The sequence below is a fragment of the Schistocerca gregaria genome, chromosome X (assembly GCF_023897955.1).
Source record: "Schistocerca gregaria isolate iqSchGreg1 chromosome X, iqSchGreg1.2, whole genome shotgun sequence".
NCBI classification, from domain to species: Eukaryota; Metazoa; Arthropoda; class Insecta; order Orthoptera; family Acrididae; genus Schistocerca; species Schistocerca gregaria.
The window spans coordinates 161,583,343-161,603,023 of NC_064931.1; the positions used below are offsets into that span (position 1 = coordinate 161,583,343).

A 19,681-nucleotide genomic window follows, 5' to 3' on the forward strand; every position below is an offset into this window, starting at 1 on the left:
CAGAGAAAGGAAAATTCAGAAGACATCTTTTGTATATAAATAAACATGGGTATTGCACGAATTTTTCACATGACTGATACTGTGCACACTTCTACACTTGTATGCCAAAGAAGAACAATGCATTGTGAGATTATCTCTGTCAAAATCAGTAAAATGTGCAGCACCAACAAAGCATATCTTCAGCGTGCTGCAGCTAACAGCGGTATTTCCAGTTAAGAATTGTAGATCAAAACAATATGGTGATAAGTGCTGGGATAAAGCAAGCATAAAAACCTTCAGTGCGATGAAAAAATTCTTACACTCATTCGAAAAACACAATAATGATTAATTTCTGTGTTGCCTTTAGTTATAAATGTGTTCATATGTATGTATTGACCAACTGTATTGTCTATAGAACTCATTTGTGGTATATCAATTATACATGTAGTAAATGTTACTTAGGCTGAGTGTGAAATCATGGTTAATTTCTCTGTTGTCCCTACATGAAAAATTTGTAATGTTATCTCTGCATCATATTTTGACTTGTCCTGTATCCAAGCAAGATGTCACAAAAAAAGAACCTCAAACAGAGCCTTGGGGCACACTGCAATTGTACAATTTATGTTTATAGGTTGTTTTTTATGGATCCTTGATAATATTAAGAAGATATCATCAAATCTGCCAGATTCAAAATGTCATTTAAGGAAATAAGTGTGGGCCTATGCAGCCACATTCTGGGTTCTGTTTAAAGACTTTTAGCAGTTTCAGTAGCATGTATAGTATACATTATTTGCACAGTTTACATAATATGGCCAGTTTCTAAAAGATTCTTCATTCTGTCATTACACAGTGAGAAAGCCATGGAATAACTGTTTAAGTATAAGGAATTCAATAACTGTGTTGTAGTAATCAGCTTATCCTTATATTTATATTTCTGTTTCTTGGTGCTACCTCTTGTCAGTGATTTTCTGGTTGGGCTGATGAACAGATAAGTATAGTTATAAAACAAAGCAACTGTTACTTGTCAAAATGGCTGTAGAAATATTTAGTTTTCACAACATCAAAACAAACTAACAAAAACACAAACACACACACATCAGATTATTTTATAGGAAGTTTTCTGCACTAACATTTGTGTTTTCCCTATTTAAATTGCTTACAGATTCAATTTACCCATTAGTAGGCGGCTTATAAAAATTATGTCAATAGTTTTGATAGGACACATTGGCAAACTGTAGGCAAAATGCCAAAAATTCCATAAACTGAACTGATACGTCCTATCAATCATCTGGAGTTCACTATCCATTTTTTCATCAGCACCTTAATTCATTAGCATGCCAGATTTACATATTTGTTATCTGTATTCATAATTTCATTAAATTAGTGTTTTTACTGTGTGACTGTAACAAATAAAATGTAGATTTGTCCGCTCACCCTAAAAATTTTGCACCAACTGGACCCAGCTCTAGAATTCGACTTGCCAATGCCTCTCCTTCCATTAAAGGTGGTGGATGTGTCAATTTGTCCCTCTTCAAATAGCGACAAGTGACACGTGTTGGCATTGCTGCCCGCCGTGGTGGAACAATGACTCTCACGCCACTGTGGCGGCAACCACGCATTGCTCCTCCCCTTGCATCCACAAGGAAACTTACCAGGAAACTGCAACATTGCAAAAAATTATTTTTTTTTCAGCTCCTGAGATCTTAAAAATATGGGTTTATTTTCATAAAATACACTAAATGGTGTTATGACTGTCTGAGGTTAATGAGAGTATCTCCTCAGGTGTGGTTAAATGATAGAGTTTGAAAGTGATAAAGAATGGAAGGAAGATTAGGATTTAACATAATGACGAGATTATGAGATATGTTGACATATAAAAAGTATCACCATAGATGATTTTTTTTTAAACTTAAAGGCAACTTCATTAAAAGTAATTATACATGTCTGTCCTGTACAGTAATGGTTGTAAAGTAAATCCTATTATCATACGTACTTATAATCAAGTTCAACTATAATCATTGTCAATTACTATAGTTTTTCCCATCTTAAGCATCAGACCATTTAAAAGTGTGCTTTACCAGTCTTGTTTTGTTTTCATTTACAAAACACCTTCAGTGATCATTCTGTCAATATGGTGTATACAATATGTATCTACATTTTGCTATTCATGATTAAAAATGGTTGGGCAGAAAGTTTACTTATGGTTAATAAAGAAAACAACTGTTTTTAATTTATAAATAAAAAGGAAGAAACATATTAAGTGTACTGATTTCATGAACAGATCTTCAATTTCAGTCTATCAGTTCAACCTTTTCCCTTCTTTTGCCACAGGTTCCTATCATTCAGTAGTAATGAGAGAGGGAGCAAAGCACACAGGAAAAACAATGACATATTGAGACAATGAGAATGAAAGATCCTCCATTCCAACCATGAGGAACAGATTATGTTAGTGGCAATGTTGATTGTAATAGTGACAACACATGGAACTGAAATACTGAGAAAAACTGACAAATTAACTCTATAAACTCTCAAAACATCTTCATTTAAATGTCAGAATTTATGTTTATTTTGAAATCTCATCATCAACCCATTTTATCATCAATAGCAATCATCAAACAGCCTAAAACAAAGATAAACAGAAGTAATTGGTACTAAAATATTAAAGAGATATTTTTGTGATGAGAATCCAAGAACATGTAGCTAAAACTTTTACCAAATTTCTAGATAAAGATTGTGTACCACATGAATATTTGGTCACATGTATCCACAGAAATTTAATTCCACACACGTTTATGTTCTTCTTAATATTCATACATTATAATTTTGAAGGAGATGTTTTACACACGGCCTGCATCATATCAAAGTGAATTTTTGCCATGATTGTGGATACATACATGGCCCTGACAGTCATAACAATATTTCAGTGGCAAATGTGGCTTGAATTCCTTGCAGATAGGATGACTGTAAGTAAACTAGTAGGACAGTATGTAACAATACAGCCATAAAATCTATTTACATCACAGGATGACCTTCATATGCTCAAAGGTAATGACCCTCTTTTTCACTGCATTGAAATGGTCTTGTTCCTCTCAGTACATGCAGTACTATTCATTGAGTTTCACTGCTTCCACAGATGCTCTGAACATTAGTCTACACTCCCCAATTGGCACTCTTCACTCCAGCTCATTCTGTGTTGTCTGATATCCACTGAGCTTCAATAAAAGTTTACTCTAAAGGAATAAATATGAATGGAACATTTCTAAATAAATATTTTGACTGATTTAACACATTTTCATGTGCAGACGCTTATGTACATGTGTGTTGGCTTATCATACTTCATAAGCAATATACAAGGGTTGAAACTTAAATAGCGGCAACTATTTATTGACAACCGATACAAAAGAGTTACATGCTCTCACCTGTTACTGTCCTTCAAAGTAGTCACCAGCATTGTATAGAACCCATTGCCAGCAATGTGGAAGGCATAGTATACTGTTAGCAGAGCCTGTTCTGTTGATGGTGCGTATGGAATGGTATAAGGTTATGGTGATTCTTGTGTACGACTGTGATGGTGTTATCGTAACGCCTTACATTCCTCCACGGCAGACCATCAACACACAGTATTACTGATCATTCTCAAAGCATCACCTGTGACCAGCTTTGCAAAAGAAGCAGCAACTCTTTCTGCACAACCAACCCATCATTTTGCATGACAATGCGCGCGCATACAGTGCAAGCTGTGGCTGCTCTGTTTGGTCGATGGCAGTGGGAAGTACTGTACCATACTCCCCAGACTTAGGGTCATTGTGACTCTGATTTGATTCTGAAGATGAAGGAACCATTTCGTGGTATTTGCTTCAGAACTGTTCCAGAGATTCGACAGGCAGTAGACCGCTCCATTCGCACCATCAACAGAACAGGCTCTGCTAATGGTATACTATGTCTTCCATATCATTGGCAATGGGTTCTGCACATATTTGGTGACTACTTTGAAGGACAGTAACAGGGGCAACTCTTTTGTATCAGTTGTGAATAAATAGTTGCCGCTATTTAAGTTCCAACCTTCGTATTTATGGTGTAACAGAAGGAAATGTATTATGGATGGTAAGTGCATTTTTGTGCATAAAATAAGGAATTAATTAACCATTATATACAGGTGCAGGTAGAAAAAAAAGAGTAAGATTGTATTATGGGGAATCAAGAGTTAATGCAGTGTGCAGAAAAAGTTCATGATAGATATGGCATTCTATTTAAGTATTTCTTGAGAAATTCCACATCCCAAAAGTTCTTTTTATGATGTCAGCGACAAATGATAATGAAGATGGTTCTACTGGAATTTAAAATACAGATATAATCAGTTTTAAAAAATGACTTGTACTATTAAATTAAAATGGAAACCTTGTTTATGTAATTTTAGTCAGTGTAATTTATACTGTCTACATATAAGTTGAAAGATAAACAGATTGGACAGTTTATACAAGCAGGAATAAGAAAAAGAAGGTATAAATATCAGTTAAACAGAAATATAACAAAAATGCATACACTACTTCAGCAGCGTTATTAAGGAAATCATTGTTGGTAGAGAACTGACAATGACTAAAGACTGATGAATGCAGAATTCAACTATTTCCCAACTATTTGCATTTATCTTCATCCATGCATTACATTTTGTAGTAAGTAAGACAACAAAAAATAAGTCAAAAATGAGATAAAACTTACTTCTTCCAGTGTAGCTTCCTGTGTTAGACATAGAAGAAACAATTTGTATGAGATTGCATTAGTCAATTACTGTTCTTCCAAACCAACACATAACTGATTATTAAAGGCACATACAATCTGTCTTTGAAACTACCAAAAAATGTGCACTTTTTGTAGTTGCGAGGACAGACTTTATGCAGCTTCAATAATTGTAAAGCATTAACAGACACTATGGGCACACAAACGAAGAAGAATTTACACAGTAGATTGTGTTTGAAGCAAAGAAGTACGACATCAGTTCCTTTCTTTCATATTCCATATTTCACTGAGTACCACCTATTTCCTACTGTGTGTGATTATCAATGAATATGCAAACTCAGCATGGTATATAATATATAATATAATCTTGCAACTCAGTTTTTGAGGTTCAAGAAAATAGCTAATTATATTCATCAGAGATGTTAACAAGCCTTAACAATCAGAATATAAAATCACCTTCAACAGTGTAAACATGACATTGCAAAAAACATCTATACCATGTACAAATAAATGTGAAAGGAGGAATGGTAGAAGTTTGCACTTGGCAAATCAGATTACATTATAGCTTCAAATCATGGTAATACCAAATAAAATTTCAATTTACACTGAAAATGATAATAAAATAAATACCATATGTATTGTTTTGGTATAATGTGCCAGACGATGTTGGAAGCATGGACAAATGAGAAAGTTAGGTAAAGACCAAGAGAGGGGAAAGATCAAGCTATATTCAATAAGGTGAGTGTATGCCACATGTTTGCAGATCTTGAATCCTCTCAATAGTCAGCTTTCATTTCTTGTTTGCCTGACATGAGAATATGTGTAATTTATTTTATTATTTTTAATTGGGAGCCATGGAAACATGTGAGCCTAAGCTATTTGGTCATGGAAGAAGTCAATTAGCAGAAAGCTCATTAGAAAATCTATAAACACATCAATTAAAATAACATGAAAAAGACTGTGAAAGCAAATATGGATAAGCAGCTGTACAGAACTGAGCAGGTGTACAAAACAGAAATGGTAACCTTTCAACTTAGATTTGAAGATTTAGTGTTAATCACTTTTTTTCAGTTCTGCAGGAAACCTATGAAATCATCTGAAGTCTCCCTTGACCCAGGATTCTGGGTCACTTTTGTATAACACTGCCCATTTCCTAAACCTCACCAGTCCTTTTCCTTCATCCTTCTTCCTTTCCCTCCTGCCCTCCTGCCAGAAGCAGGAATCCTGACTGCAAAAGCTTGTATATTTTCAAATCTTTTATACATATTTTCTCCTGTTGGCTAATTTTAATTTGCCTACTATTTTTCCAGTACTATATATTCCTATATCTTTATATTGGCATGTCCATCAGTTACAGATAAAATTATATTATGAGCACATCTACCTAATTGCTTTCCCATCATTTTGGTGATTCTAAATATAGTGGTATCCTCATATTTAAAACTGATTGTACAATTTGTGTTGTATGATAAAGATGGATCAATAAAAAACCAGTCAAAAATATGTGTACTGATGTGTAACTACCATGGCATGGAGAGATGTAGTTCAGACTGAAAGCCCCAAAAATAAGAGCTTTTGTTGTACAGCTATACATAGCAACATTGTACAAATTATGGTACATGTAATTACTGTTATAGTATGTCTGTACACACATAAGTTGTATTTTATTTATGTAATATGTTGAAGTCTTTGAGAACAGAATACCTGAAGAGCATATTTTAAGATTTTAGCATGATATTTTATGTGGCAGGGTTGTAACATTTTGGCCATATTGTGGTATATTTGTTTTAAGTGTAGTATGCTACACCACTTTCTGTATACATTGGATAGAAATGCAGAGGGTGGATAGAAAAAGGGAATAAACCTGTGTTTGTATTGAATATATATATAACGACATAGTGTATCAGAAAAAGATTACAACCATTGCTGGATATTGTGGTACCTAACTTTGAAAATCTACTCTGGACATTGAAATAGCAATGAGGTGAAGTACCCTAAGGTAGAAAGTTGCCTGTTTGTGTGCTGTTGGCCACTGAGAGTTATCAACATACTATTTGTTCGCATTTAGATTTTAAAACAACATACCAGTGCACTGATATCAATGTTAATCAGTGAGACATTTATGGTTTTGTTACCCACATCAATGGTGCAGTTAATATTTTGGTGTTAAGTGTTTACACAATTAAAACACGTATTAATTTTTGTCATATTGCCTGTCCACATAAACAGTACATTGTCTACATACCTGAACCTGTATTAATGAGTGCCATTCAGTACATTTCATTATTTATAAAGGTAATATAATTATTTTTACAGCTATTAATGCAAATAGGAAAATGACCTTTCATGTGCTTCAAATTTTACGCTTCTTCTGCATATGTGTGAAGTTTCAAACAATTCTACAGATGGCACAGGCATACTGTGATATCAAAATGGCGTCTACACAAGACACTTGTTACGAGCAATTCTTGATTGTCAGCTAGAGCGTCAGTGAGAGAGGACTTCTGTTCCTGCTGCAGATAAAGGTGAGTTCACCATCTGTTTGTGAATTATATTTATGAGTACTGTGAGTTCACATGGCTTCTCATAAGAAGTGACTTATTTTAAATTTCATCGGAGTTCTTTGGTTTCAACTCCTATATTTTGTGAATGTTTGTTTATTTATCAGGCACAGTCACACACATTATTAACTGTGGTAGCACATAGAACTGCTGTTTGCATCATGCCAGGCATTTGTTTTTGTGTTTCAAGAGCCACTTGTAGTAGTGATATCCCCCATCAAGTGACAGCTCTCCTAGCACCAGCCCACTAAAGTATTGTGAACTGACACACCTTCTCATTTTATCAGTGTTCCATAGCTTCAACACCTATATTTCATGCATGTCTGTGTATTTATCAGGCTGTTTTTAGTAAGGATAGCAACTGTGACTGTGTTCAGGTGTGAACTGAGTTGATGAGATTTCACTCACTGCTCCAGGCAGCATTGACTTTGGTCATGCAGCTAATGGCTGTTACTAATGGACATCATTGTGGGTGACTGGATGCTGCAATTGGAAGGACATCCAGCATGACCCATGGGTTCCCCAATCGGCCGACCATTGTGGTCACTCTTGGTACTGCCCGCACTAAAGTTGATTCCTCGCCTGTGGTTTTAGTGGGAGGTCATTCCAAGGTTTCACCAGCAGTGAAAATTTTGAGAGGCTGATGGGAGGGATTCCCCAGTTCATCTGACAAACAGGTTTTAGGTACTATCTGTGGCTGGCAAAGTCAATGAGCAAGTTACTCACACTGTTCCAGAGGAATCCCCCCAGCCTGCAAGAACCAGGAATTCACAGAGGGTGGTAGTTGGGAACTCCAATGTCAAGCAGATAATGGTGCCCCTTAGGGATATGTCTGCAAAGGAGGGGATGGAATCCAATGTGAACTCTCTGTGCATACTGGGAGGAATCATTTCAAAATGTGGAAAGGATGCTTCTGGGTGCCATGAAGAGCACAGGCTGCAGGTAACTGCAGGTGGTGGATCATGCTGATACTAACAATGTGTGCTGCTTTCAATTGGAAGAAATTCTCTCTGGTTCCAAGAAGATAGATGAAGTAGTGAAGACTGTTAGTCTTGCTTGTGAGGTGAAGACAGAGCTCACCATCTGTAGTATCATCAACAGAACTGACTGTGGTCCTTTGGTACATAACTGAGTGGAGGGTATGAATCAGAGGCTCAGTTCTGTGACCATGTAGGATGCAGATTCCTCAATTTGCACGATTGTGTGGTGTGTTTCCAGGTTCTTTCAAATAGGTCAGGAGATCACTACATGCAAGAAGCAGCTAGAGAGGTGGCAAAGGGACTGGGTGGCTTTTTAGGTTAGAAGGTCTTGGGAACATGCAGAAAGTGCTTGAGTTTCAAAGGGTGCAGGTCAAACACAGTAAGAGGGTGGACTTAGGAATAATCAGTATTCTAGTTGTAAACTGTCATAGCTGTGTTGCAAAAGAACTAGAGTTACAAGGGCTAATAGAAACCACTGAATCTCAAATTGTTACAAGCTGGCTAAAGCCAGAAATAAGTTCAGCTGAAATTTTTACAAAGAACCTATTGATGTTCAGAAAGAATATATTAAACAGAGTTGATGGTGGAGGGTTTATTGTTGCCAGAAGCAGTCTACCTTGTAGTGGAATTGAAACAGATAGTTCCTGTGAGTTAGTGTGGGTAGAGGTTATACTTCACAACTGGTATAAATTAATAATTGGTGCCTTTTATTAACCCTCCTACTCAAATGATACAGTTTCTGAACAACTCAAAGAAAACCTGAGTGTTAATTCAGTTGGGTACCACACTCATACAATTATAGTTGGTGGTGACTACAATCTACCCCTGATATTTCAGCAAAAATATATGTTTAAAGTCAGTGGTAAGCATATAATGTTGTCCAAAATCATACTGAATGACTCCTTTTTTTCTGAGGAGGCAAAATAAATATTCCAGAATTTGAATCAGGAATAACTGTCAATATGAGTAACTTAGAAGTAAATATCCTTGGTGTGGTGAAGCAGCTTAAAACACTTAAGAAAGGCAAGGCTCATGGTCCAGACTGTACATTAGTCAGGTTTCTTTCACAGTATGCTGATACAACAGCTCCATAATCAGCAATCATATACAACCACTAGCTCAGGGAAAGATCTGTACTCAGAGACTGGAAAGTTACACAAGTCACAGCAATAACCAAGACTGGAAATAGGAGTAATCCACAGAATTATAGATCCATATCACTAACATCAATTTGAGGTGGGATTCTGGAATGTAAACTGTGCTCGAACATTATGAATCACCTCACAGAAAATGATTTATTGGCAATAGCCAACACAGATTCAGAAAATATTGTTCTTGTGAAACACACTAGTTCTTCATTCTCACAAAGTAATAAGTGCTATTGACAGAGGATGTCAAATTGACGCCATTACTCAGAAGTGACTTCTAATCAAATTGCATGCCTATGGAGTCATTTCAGTTGTATGACTGAATTCACGATATCCGGTCAGAAAGGTCACAGTTCATAACAGCTGAAAGAAAGCCATTGAGTAAAACAGAACTAATATCTGACCTTACTGAAGGAAGTGTTATAGGGCCTCTGTTGTTCCTGATCTATGTAAACAATTTATGAGACAATCTGTGTAGACCTTTTAGATTGTTTGCAGATAATGCTGTCTTTTACTGCCATGGAATGTCATCATATGATCAAACCAAACTGCAAAATGATTTAGACAAGATATTTGTATGATAAAAAAAAGTGGCAGTTGACTCTAAATCATCGAAAGGGTGAAGTCATCCACATGTGCATTGAAAAGAACCCACTAAATTTCAGTTAAAAAATAAATAACACAAATCTTAGGGCCGTAAACTAAACTAAATACTTCGGTCTTTCAATTATGAATAACTTAAATTGGAATGAACACACAGATATGTTGTGGGGAAAGCAAAACCAAAGACTGCAATTTATTGGCAGAACACTTAGAAAATATAACAGGTTTACTAAAGAGATTGATTATAATATGCTTGTCTGCCCTCTTCTGGAGTATTACTGTGTGGTATGGAATCAGCATTAGAGAGAACTGATGGAGGACACAGAAAAAATTCAGAGAACGGCAGCTCATTTTGTCTTATCATGAAATAGGGGAGAGAGTGCCTCGGATAGGATACACAAATTGGGGTGGCATTCATTAAAAAAAAGGTGTTCTTAGCTGTGGCAGGACCTTCTTGTGAAATCCCATTCACAAGTTTCCTTTTCAGGGTGTGAAAATATTTTGTTGCCGCCCACCTACAGAGGGAGAAATGATCATCATGATAAAGTAAGAGAAATCAGAGCTCACACGGAAAGATTTAAGTTTTTGTTTTCCCCACACACAGTTTGAGAGTGGAACATCAGAGAAGTAGCTTAAAGGTGGTTTGATGAACACACTGCCAGGCACTTAATTGTGAATCGCAGGGCAATCATTTAGATGTAGTTGAGAGGAAAAACAGTTGTATGCAGTGTATGCCAATCTACATCCACATCTACATATATACTCTGCTAGCCACCAAGCGGTGTGTGGCAGAGGGCACAATTCATGCCAAAGTCATATTTCCTGCCCTCTGTTCCACTGGCAGATTGTGCAAGGGAAAAATGACTGTCTGCATGCCTCAGTAAGAGCTCTTATTTCCCTTATCTTTGAATGGTGCCATCATTGTATGATTTGATAGTTGGTGGTAATAATATATCCAGTTGATAGAGGAGTACTGTTGGGCAGTGGATGAAACAAGTAAAAGTGTCAGGAAGTGTAGAAACTCCATGGTGACATCCTGCCACAGCCACTGCTCTCAAGATGGTGAAGTGTGTGGATGCCATTATTCACGGAGCCTGGCACATCATATCTCTTAAATGTGCTCTACAGGTAATGGTGAGCATTGGAAGTGCATGTGCAGTGAATGAGACTATTGGTATTCAAAGCTGTGCTCAAAATGGTTTCCATGAATGCTCACAACAGATCACAAGATTCAAAGAAAGGCCATTTCATTTGAACTTTTAAATCAGTTTGAGGACAATGGAGAGGCCTTTCTGTCACAGATTGTTACAAATGACCAAATATGGACCCATCACTCTGAGCTGGAAACAAGAAGATAGTCACTGTATAGGCACCACCTGCTATCACCAAACAAGAAGAAATTCAAAGCAGCTCCGTCTGCTGGCAGAGTCATTATCACAGAATTCTGGGATAGGGGTGGTGTCTTTCTCATGGATGGTAAAAGGGTCAAATTTTAATTTGAAGGCACACTGAAAACTCTGAACAAACTCAAAAACAATTTCTAGTGTGTTCAGTCTAACAAGAATCCAAAAGAAATTATGTTCCAAAATAACAATGCACTCTCACACACAAGTCTAAGACTCTAGGAACAGCTAACAATTTGGTCTGGACATCAATGCACCATTCTATAGCCCAGATCTAGCACACACTGACTTCCATGTGTTTGGGCCAATTAAGGATTCTCTATGTGGGATACACTTTCCAGATAATGATAGTGTAACTCATGCACTCAAAATACGACTACAAGCATAGAGCAAGGTGCCATTCCCGTCTTTTATGGTATTACTGAATATGTAATAACTCTCTATTTTAACTTTTTTGTAATAACCTTCCTACATGAGTCTTCAAACAGGCACTTGATTATTTTAAACTGTTTATGCACTAAACAGGACATCTACTAGACAAGAAATGATAATGATGATTGAGGTAAAATAAGGTCAGTAAACCTATAGATTTTTCAACATATGGGTATTTGGATGCTTTTGTAATATTTTGCTGGTATGAGTGCATGTATGCACTACTACCAGGTTTATTTTCCATTCTCCTTATATATTTTACTTGACTGTTCAAAGAAAATGCCCATATATAATATGAAACTTTGGCATGGTATTCCCCTTACACAGTCTACTTGACGTAAAGAAGGCACTTCAAGTTGCAGACAGACACAGTCAAAAGACACTCACATATAGCTTTCAGCCACAGCTTCCATCAGTGAAAGAGAGACATATGTACTATTCACACACACATACAAGCACACCTCATACATACACAACCACCAACTCCAGCATCTCGGGCTGAAATGCAATATCACGCGGGATGGAAGCAGCAATCTGGAGAGGCTGGGGAAGGGGAAATGATAGTAGTGTACAAGTGGGGAGAGAGGCGAATGCTGTCTGCTGGAGTGTGCAGGGACTAGAATATCAACAGGTGCAGCGTCAGGAGGTTGTGGGCCAGGGTGGAGGGTGCGGGGACAGTATGTTACTGTAGGTCAAGGCCAGGATTATTACAGGAGCAGAGAATGTGTTGAAAGGATAACTCCCATCTGCACAGTTCAGAAAAGTTGGTGCCGGAGGGAAGGATCCACATAGCTTGGGTAGTGAAGCAGCCATTGAAATCAAGTGTGTTATGTTCAGCTGCATGGTGTGCCACGGGGTAGCCTACTTTGCTCTTGGCCACAGCTTGGCACTGGTCATTCATTCTGTGTAGGTAGCTGGTTGGTAGTCACACCAATATAAAAAGCTGTGCAACAATTGCAGCAGAGCTGGTAAATGACATGGCTGTCTTCACAGGTGGCACGGCCCCTGATGGAGTAGGATAAACAAGTGACAGGACTGGACTAGGAAATACTGGGTGTGTGGATTGGGCAGGTTTTGCACATGGGCCTTCCACAGGTTCAAATGGTTCAAATGGCTCTGAGCACTATGCGACTTAACTTCTGAGGTCATCAGTCGCCTAGAACTTTGAACTACTTAAACCTAACTAACCTAAGGACATCACACACATCCATGCCCGAGGCAGGATTCGAACCTGCGATCGTAGCGGTCGCTCGGCTCCAGACTGTAGCGCCTAGAACTGCATGGCTACTCCAGCCAGCCCTTCCACAGGGATATGATCCTTGTGTTAAGGGGTTGATATTTCTACCTGGAGTGTTTGACATTCTACTTGACTCCTTGAAGGATCTGTCTCACATATAATGTGACTTTGGGATGGTACTGGCAATGGAAGTCCAGTTATAAGAGGACTAACATTAGTGGTCTTTAATTTTTTGAAGAGAAATTTTTATCTTTGCTGACAGGTCTGATATGCATGGAATTCCATGTTTCCATGGAACAGAACTACTATTTCCAGAAATTGAAACAACACTGGACAGACATGCACAAGGTTTACTTCCTTCCTTCATCTTGAGCTCCTTCATAGGTGTTGTTGAGTGATGGTGCAATGCCTGTACAGTTTTCCGTTTTAAATAACCATTAATTTGGAAAACTACTTGTAATTCTGTGGTAACCATCCCTCCCACACCCTCTCCCCTCTGGTCCTGTCTGACAATGTGTGAACTCTACAGATTAGGATGTCAGTGTGAAATGATTTCTTGCAGACAGTCTTTACCACCTTTCTTTTAATCAACATGCTGAGTCGAGGTAGCTGGTAGCTTTGGCCATTGTTCACAGCATATGACCATTGTTAACTCTGCAAAATTACAAAAATTATATCTTATTTATAGAATTAGCATTCTCCTTTTAATAGCCATAAACTCGAGATTTTCAGCTTTATTAACACACTTTAAAATTAATGCTTTCTTTAAGAAAACACAGTTTCTCATTGTTTCTTTTATATTCTTCAACATTTCAACAGTCCTGTTCTGTAATCTGTCTGGATAATACCATTTACATGAAATTCACTGCATTGTTTGAAAATAAATTGCTGTCTTACTATTATGAAAATGTTAATGCATTTCTAGTAAAATAGTATGCAGGATTTGTTGCTTATCAAAAACAGATAAGAGAAAAAAAAGTCAGTCAAGAATAATGGAAACTTGACAGTCAAGAAATTTTTTCTGATCTTTAGAAACAGAATTCTGGTAAAAATATGATTGTGGCTTACCCAACATGAACGGGATGCCTATTAATATCCACATTGTCAGGTGCATAATTTGTTACAAATGGAGTGTATGTTTCTTTGGCATGTTGTGGGCTGATAGTATCATCAACTGCTGTTGGTGGAGCTGAAGAGAGAAGTACAAATTGTGTTAACTGATGTGTAATGTCATTTACACAGATCAAAACAACTACATATCTACAAACATACCCATACATTCTCTATTGGAATCGATTCTTTCATCCCTTGTAACATCAATTGGCAGTGAATCATCTCCAAGGCTTTTCATTTCATCTACTGTCAGGTATCTGTAAGGCTGATCACTGAGCATTGTATCTTCACCTAAAAATAATTAAAAAAAATTGTTGAGTTAGGTATAGTACAACAACATAAAACAAAAATTCTTGAGCAGTAATTTCTGGGGTTTAAAAAGTGACAGAAGAAATGTATTGCAGTTGCCACAGCTAGAGAAATTTCAATGTTCTCATCATATTTTTGCCCATATTGCAGGTGATTGTTACAGTAGGTGATCAAAAAGTTTCTTTTTGAATGCCGTACAATCAAGAATTAGTATGCCAATCAGGAGAAAGTGCCACAAGCATTGAAGCAATCATCCCACTGATCCATCATGTCGAAGATACCTGTTTGGTAAAACACCGTGTCCTGCTGCTTTAAGAAGATCGTAATTATCTACTGCACATCCTCATCTGAAAGGACCTATCCATCCTTCAAGGCCTGCTTTAAGGGATAGAAGGTGTGATAATCACCCAGGGAGAGATCAGGAGTACAGAGTGGGTGCTCAAGTATCTCCCACCAAGTTGGTGTAACTTCCGCTTTACGACATTTGCTATAGGGGGACATGCATTACCACAAAGTAGCAGCACTCCTGATCACAGGTTTCAACATATGTGTTGCCTCATCTTCACTCTCTGAAGGTCACCTTCCAGTGTCTGTCCTTTGGCAGTTGAGAAAAGAATAACAGTACATCAGTCCTGTTTGAATCCATTTGGAAATAACAACGTCGTCACAATTCACATTTCTGCATTTACTGCACACATGTCAGAAACACATGAATGCCACACTAATACCTTACCTACATGTAACTGCTTATATACTCACATTAGAGTCACACTATGTTGCATATACACTGCAGCAATGCCTTGAGATGGAAAATTCTTGATCTTCCCTTATATCGAGATGAAGGTGTACACACCAATATATACATTGCAACCCTGAGAAACTATCAGAAAGGGTGGGATTTTCAAACCTCGAAACAATTACACAAAATACTCTATGAGTAATTCAGGAAAAATACTAGATGTGATTTATCAGTTGCTTTTATTAAATGAAGGTGTCACATAAGGCAATAGATGTCCAGAGAGAGCTGATATGTGTAGTTGTATCAATGAGGACTCTTGGAAGAGTGGTAAAGAGCTGAGTAGAAATGTGTGATAAGGAAAATATATAGTATCCACTCTAGAATCTTTTGTAGACAGCTCTTCAAACAATTGGGAATATTGCCTACAACAGATTAAACCTCTTTTGAAATTTGTTGCTACAATAAACTGTAGTTCAAACATTCACTGAATAACAGTATTGCATAAAAAGAAGTGAAGTAGTCAGCTACAAAAAAATCTTTGATCACAAATGCAGTGATGTGTAGCAGTCAACATTTTACTAGTGTGCCCATTTGCTAACCAACTGATGGAATCCTGATTTTTCTCACACTGTTGTTTAAAATATCAAAACTTCTCAACTCAGATACTCAGATTTCACAATGCCATTCCATGGAATATTTAAAGTTAGAAATGTAAGTAGCAAAATTATGCCCATGTCACATTAAAACTGAAAGCAATGATAAAGATAGATGATTTGGCAAACTGTTATCATGTAACCTTATAAACTAAAAATGTCGTCTGACTATGGCCTCCCGTTGGGTAGACCATTTGCCGTGTGCAAGTCTTTTGATTTCACACCACTTCGATGACTTGCACATTGATGGGGGTGAAATGATGATGATTAAGACAACACAACACCCAGTCCCTGAGCAGAGAAGATCTTCTCCCAGCTGGGAATCAAACCCGGGCCCTCAGGACTGACATTATGTTGCGCTGACTGCTCAACTACTGGGGACAGACACCATATAAACTGTGTTTTATGATCTGTGCTTCTGATGTGTCATAGCGTATACACTTCTGCCAGATGATACTGCCAAAGCTAGATTGATTCTATGTTGCAGTATTTCTGTATATTTTGTTTTACTTGACAGAGCATTTTGGCAAATTTTAATCAACACAATTAAACTCATTTGTTTTAAATTATTTATTCTACTGCAGGTCCAAAGGACAACCAGTTTCTTTACACTTTTTCACAAAGTGTAACTAATATGTATTGCAGCCCCCAAGAAAAGTTCACAGAAGAAATAATTATTTCCAGATTAAGACAATACCATATAAAATTGTTCAACCATTGGATGTCCAATTTTAATGATGCAGATCCTTCAATACATCATAAATAATGTACTATAGGCTATTCCATAGTTCAGATAAGTTGGTTTTTTAGACTTTTTTGCTCAGTAGAGCATGGTTCCTTGTATACTTTGCAGCACAAGTGTGTCCACCAAACATTGCATCCAATTATACCCTGTTAACTACCATAGTAGAAACTTATAATTCTGTAAATGTCCCCAAATTGGACCACGAAGGCTGATTAGTCTCCATAGAAGGCTCTTATGAAATACTGTGATGCATGTGTCCCCTGTATGGGGTGATAGACAAGCATGATGGAAAATCTGCAGTGAACTGGAATATATGCAGTATTAACCATTTCAGACAAAGTGCTGAGTGAATTCTGAAGAGTTCATTAGATGCAACTGATATGACTGCAATAAATCTCTCAGAAGCACAACTTCCATGACTAGTTTGGCCAAATGATGCTGAAGAGTTTATGTTATTCATACATGTTCTCAGATTATATAAGAATAATCATCAAATGAATAGTGGCAGACACTGACATTAAACATATTATTGAGACAATACAGAGTGGATTTTCCATGAAATGGACAGGACTTTCCTCTTCTAGGTCATATCAGTCATAAGATTTTATCAAGAACAGGGTTACTCAGGGTGCTGGTATAACATCACTGATTAACAAAAAAATCCAGTCAAACATTCTTAATGGTGGGTTTTGAACAAAAGCTCCATTACCTACACTTTAATAAGTATGAAGCCTACCACTGTTTTGACAATGACACAAGTGTATCAATGTACCAACAGTGAAGCACTAAATAAAGGAAGTTTATCTTAAAGAGTGTATTGTAGCTATCTCAGTATTTGATAAACATGCCTGAATCACTTGACACATGTGCCACCAAAAGACAATGATATCAGTAGAATGTTGGGTACATGACATATCAAAGACAAGTGTAATATCAATGGATATTTCAGCACTACATTGTTCAATTGTTTAACATCAGCCAGTTCATTAATGTTAAATTTTATTTATAACTGCATTAATGCTCATTGAGGCCTCTTACAGTGAAAGGAGAAGAGAGGGCCAATGGATAAGTGAGCATTTTAAATAAGCATTTTGAATTATAAAAGCTTGAATCTGTAATTTATTACAATTGGTTAAATATCTTTCTCTCTTTCATGGATGCTGTATAAAAAGCACAAAGCTGTTATAAAAAAAAGCATAGAGCTGTTACACAGAAAAGAAAGAATGATGTGGTGAGGAGAAAAGCTGTAAATATGATTTTCTTGATGAGCAAGCCTTGTACTCAGATATGTTTTTATCTTTAACCAGCCCCATAAATCACATGGTGTGCTCCATGGGTATGCGACTTTAATCCCACAGTGTAATGTCCAGAGAATGTGAATAGTGTTCTCAATAGACTATGGGTTAATCATTAGATTTTGTGATAGGTAAAAATCAGTTTTTAAGTTAAGGAAATATGAGAATGAAGTAAATTGAGGTGCACATACTCTACACAAGTCTTTATAATGTAAATGGATAGATAAAAAATATATCCACCAAGCAATGGCAGGGGAACATGCGCACAAAAGGGTTTAACTTTTACAAGCTTTTGGAGCCAGTCGCTCCTTATTCTGGCAGAAGAGTTGAAGAGGAAGGAAGAGGGGTGAAGGAAAATGACTAGAGAGACCTAGGAAAAGGGGTACAGTTCAGAAAAGTCATCCAGAACCCCAGGTCAGGGGAGACTTACCGGACAGAATGAGAAGGAAATACAAAAGGGGTACAATACTGAAAAGTCACCCAGAACCCCTGGTCAGGGCAGATGAACCGGGCGGGACGAGAAGGAAAGACCAATTGTTTTCTTTCCTTCTCATCCTGTCTGCTAAGTCTCCCCTGACCCATTGTTGTGGGTGACCTTCTGGAACTGCGACCCTTTCCATAAGCCACTCTAGTCCTTTTCCTTCACCCCTCTTCCTTCTCCTTCAACTCTTCTGCCAGAAGAAGGAGCCACTGGCTCCGAAAGCTTATAAAAGTTAAACCCTTTTGTCTGTGTCTGTTCGCCTGTGGCCACCTGGTGGATAGATTTCTTATCTAACCATATACATTATATTGCCAATAATTGATTAGTTTCATTTATCAACACAGGTGTTTGATGGAGTTATTACTAATAAAGAAGACAACTGTTTCAGAAAATATTTTAAGGACAATGGATTGTTATCCATAGTAACAACAATACTTTTACGAGAAACTTGTGGAAGGAAATAATGTTGTCATTAAAAAAGCCAATGATATTATGCCAGATATGTAGCCAGTATAGGACAAGCAAAGTTAACTCTCATAACACTGCTTCACACTGATCACTTATAAAAGTTACTTTTGCACATGTACTATTAAGTAATTATGATTCTGTAGCAGTTTAATATAACGGAGCTAAAAATATAAAGCACTACATTATATAAAAGACCTAATATATTTATTCAGTACTGTTTATGCAAAAATTCTCTAAAATACAGCAGAACAGCTTTACATTACTATACCTTAATACAATAATATTTCAGTGACCACAAACAAGACTTAATTTGGGGGGGGGGGGGGGGGGGAGGAGGAGTGGGGGAGGTCAGTGGGCAATAAAGGGGGGGGGGGGGTGTTGGCTGGGAGGGGTTGAGGGGTTGTTAAGCCACTATGGGTTCATTATGAAAGACATTTCTGAACATATCAAGACAATACCTCTTGTAAATGGCAACAAAAGATCCGTAACTCTGTGACATATCTTTATTAGTTAATTTTAAGTATCACATCTTGTACTGTCTTACTTTTTGTGGAGGAATAGTCACAATAAATAATTGCACAAATATCCTAAAACTATCAAATATATCAAGAATTACATATTAGGAAGGTGATTAATTTCTCACTTAATACTCATTAAATTTAAAAAAAGCTCTCCTAGCTATGGGACACAATCACTTGCAATAAATAAACAGTATATCAAATCTGGGCATTATTCTACATGAATCTACCTTACTTGAGCAATGTTTGTTTGTGTCTGCCTGTTCCCACCTTCATGAGG

The 19,681-nt window shown here is 37.1% G+C and overlaps 1 protein-coding gene across 1 annotated transcript in view; it reads right to left on the reverse strand.

The window, feature by feature from the left end:
* Positions 1-19,681, reverse strand: part of LOC126297950 (titin-like) — an 817,179-nt gene that overhangs the window by 446,166 nt on the left and 351,332 nt on the right. Inside the window, exons 18-21 of the mRNA XM_049989271.1 lie at positions 14,353-14,484; positions 14,149-14,269; positions 4,699-4,716; positions 1,414-1,638 (exon numbers count right to left, since the gene is read on the reverse strand). Coding sequence (XP_049845228.1) covers positions 1,414-1,638; positions 4,699-4,716; positions 14,149-14,269; positions 14,353-14,484 — 496 coding nt within the window. The remainder of the gene's footprint in view (positions 1-1,413; positions 1,639-4,698; positions 4,717-14,148; positions 14,270-14,352; positions 14,485-19,681) is intronic.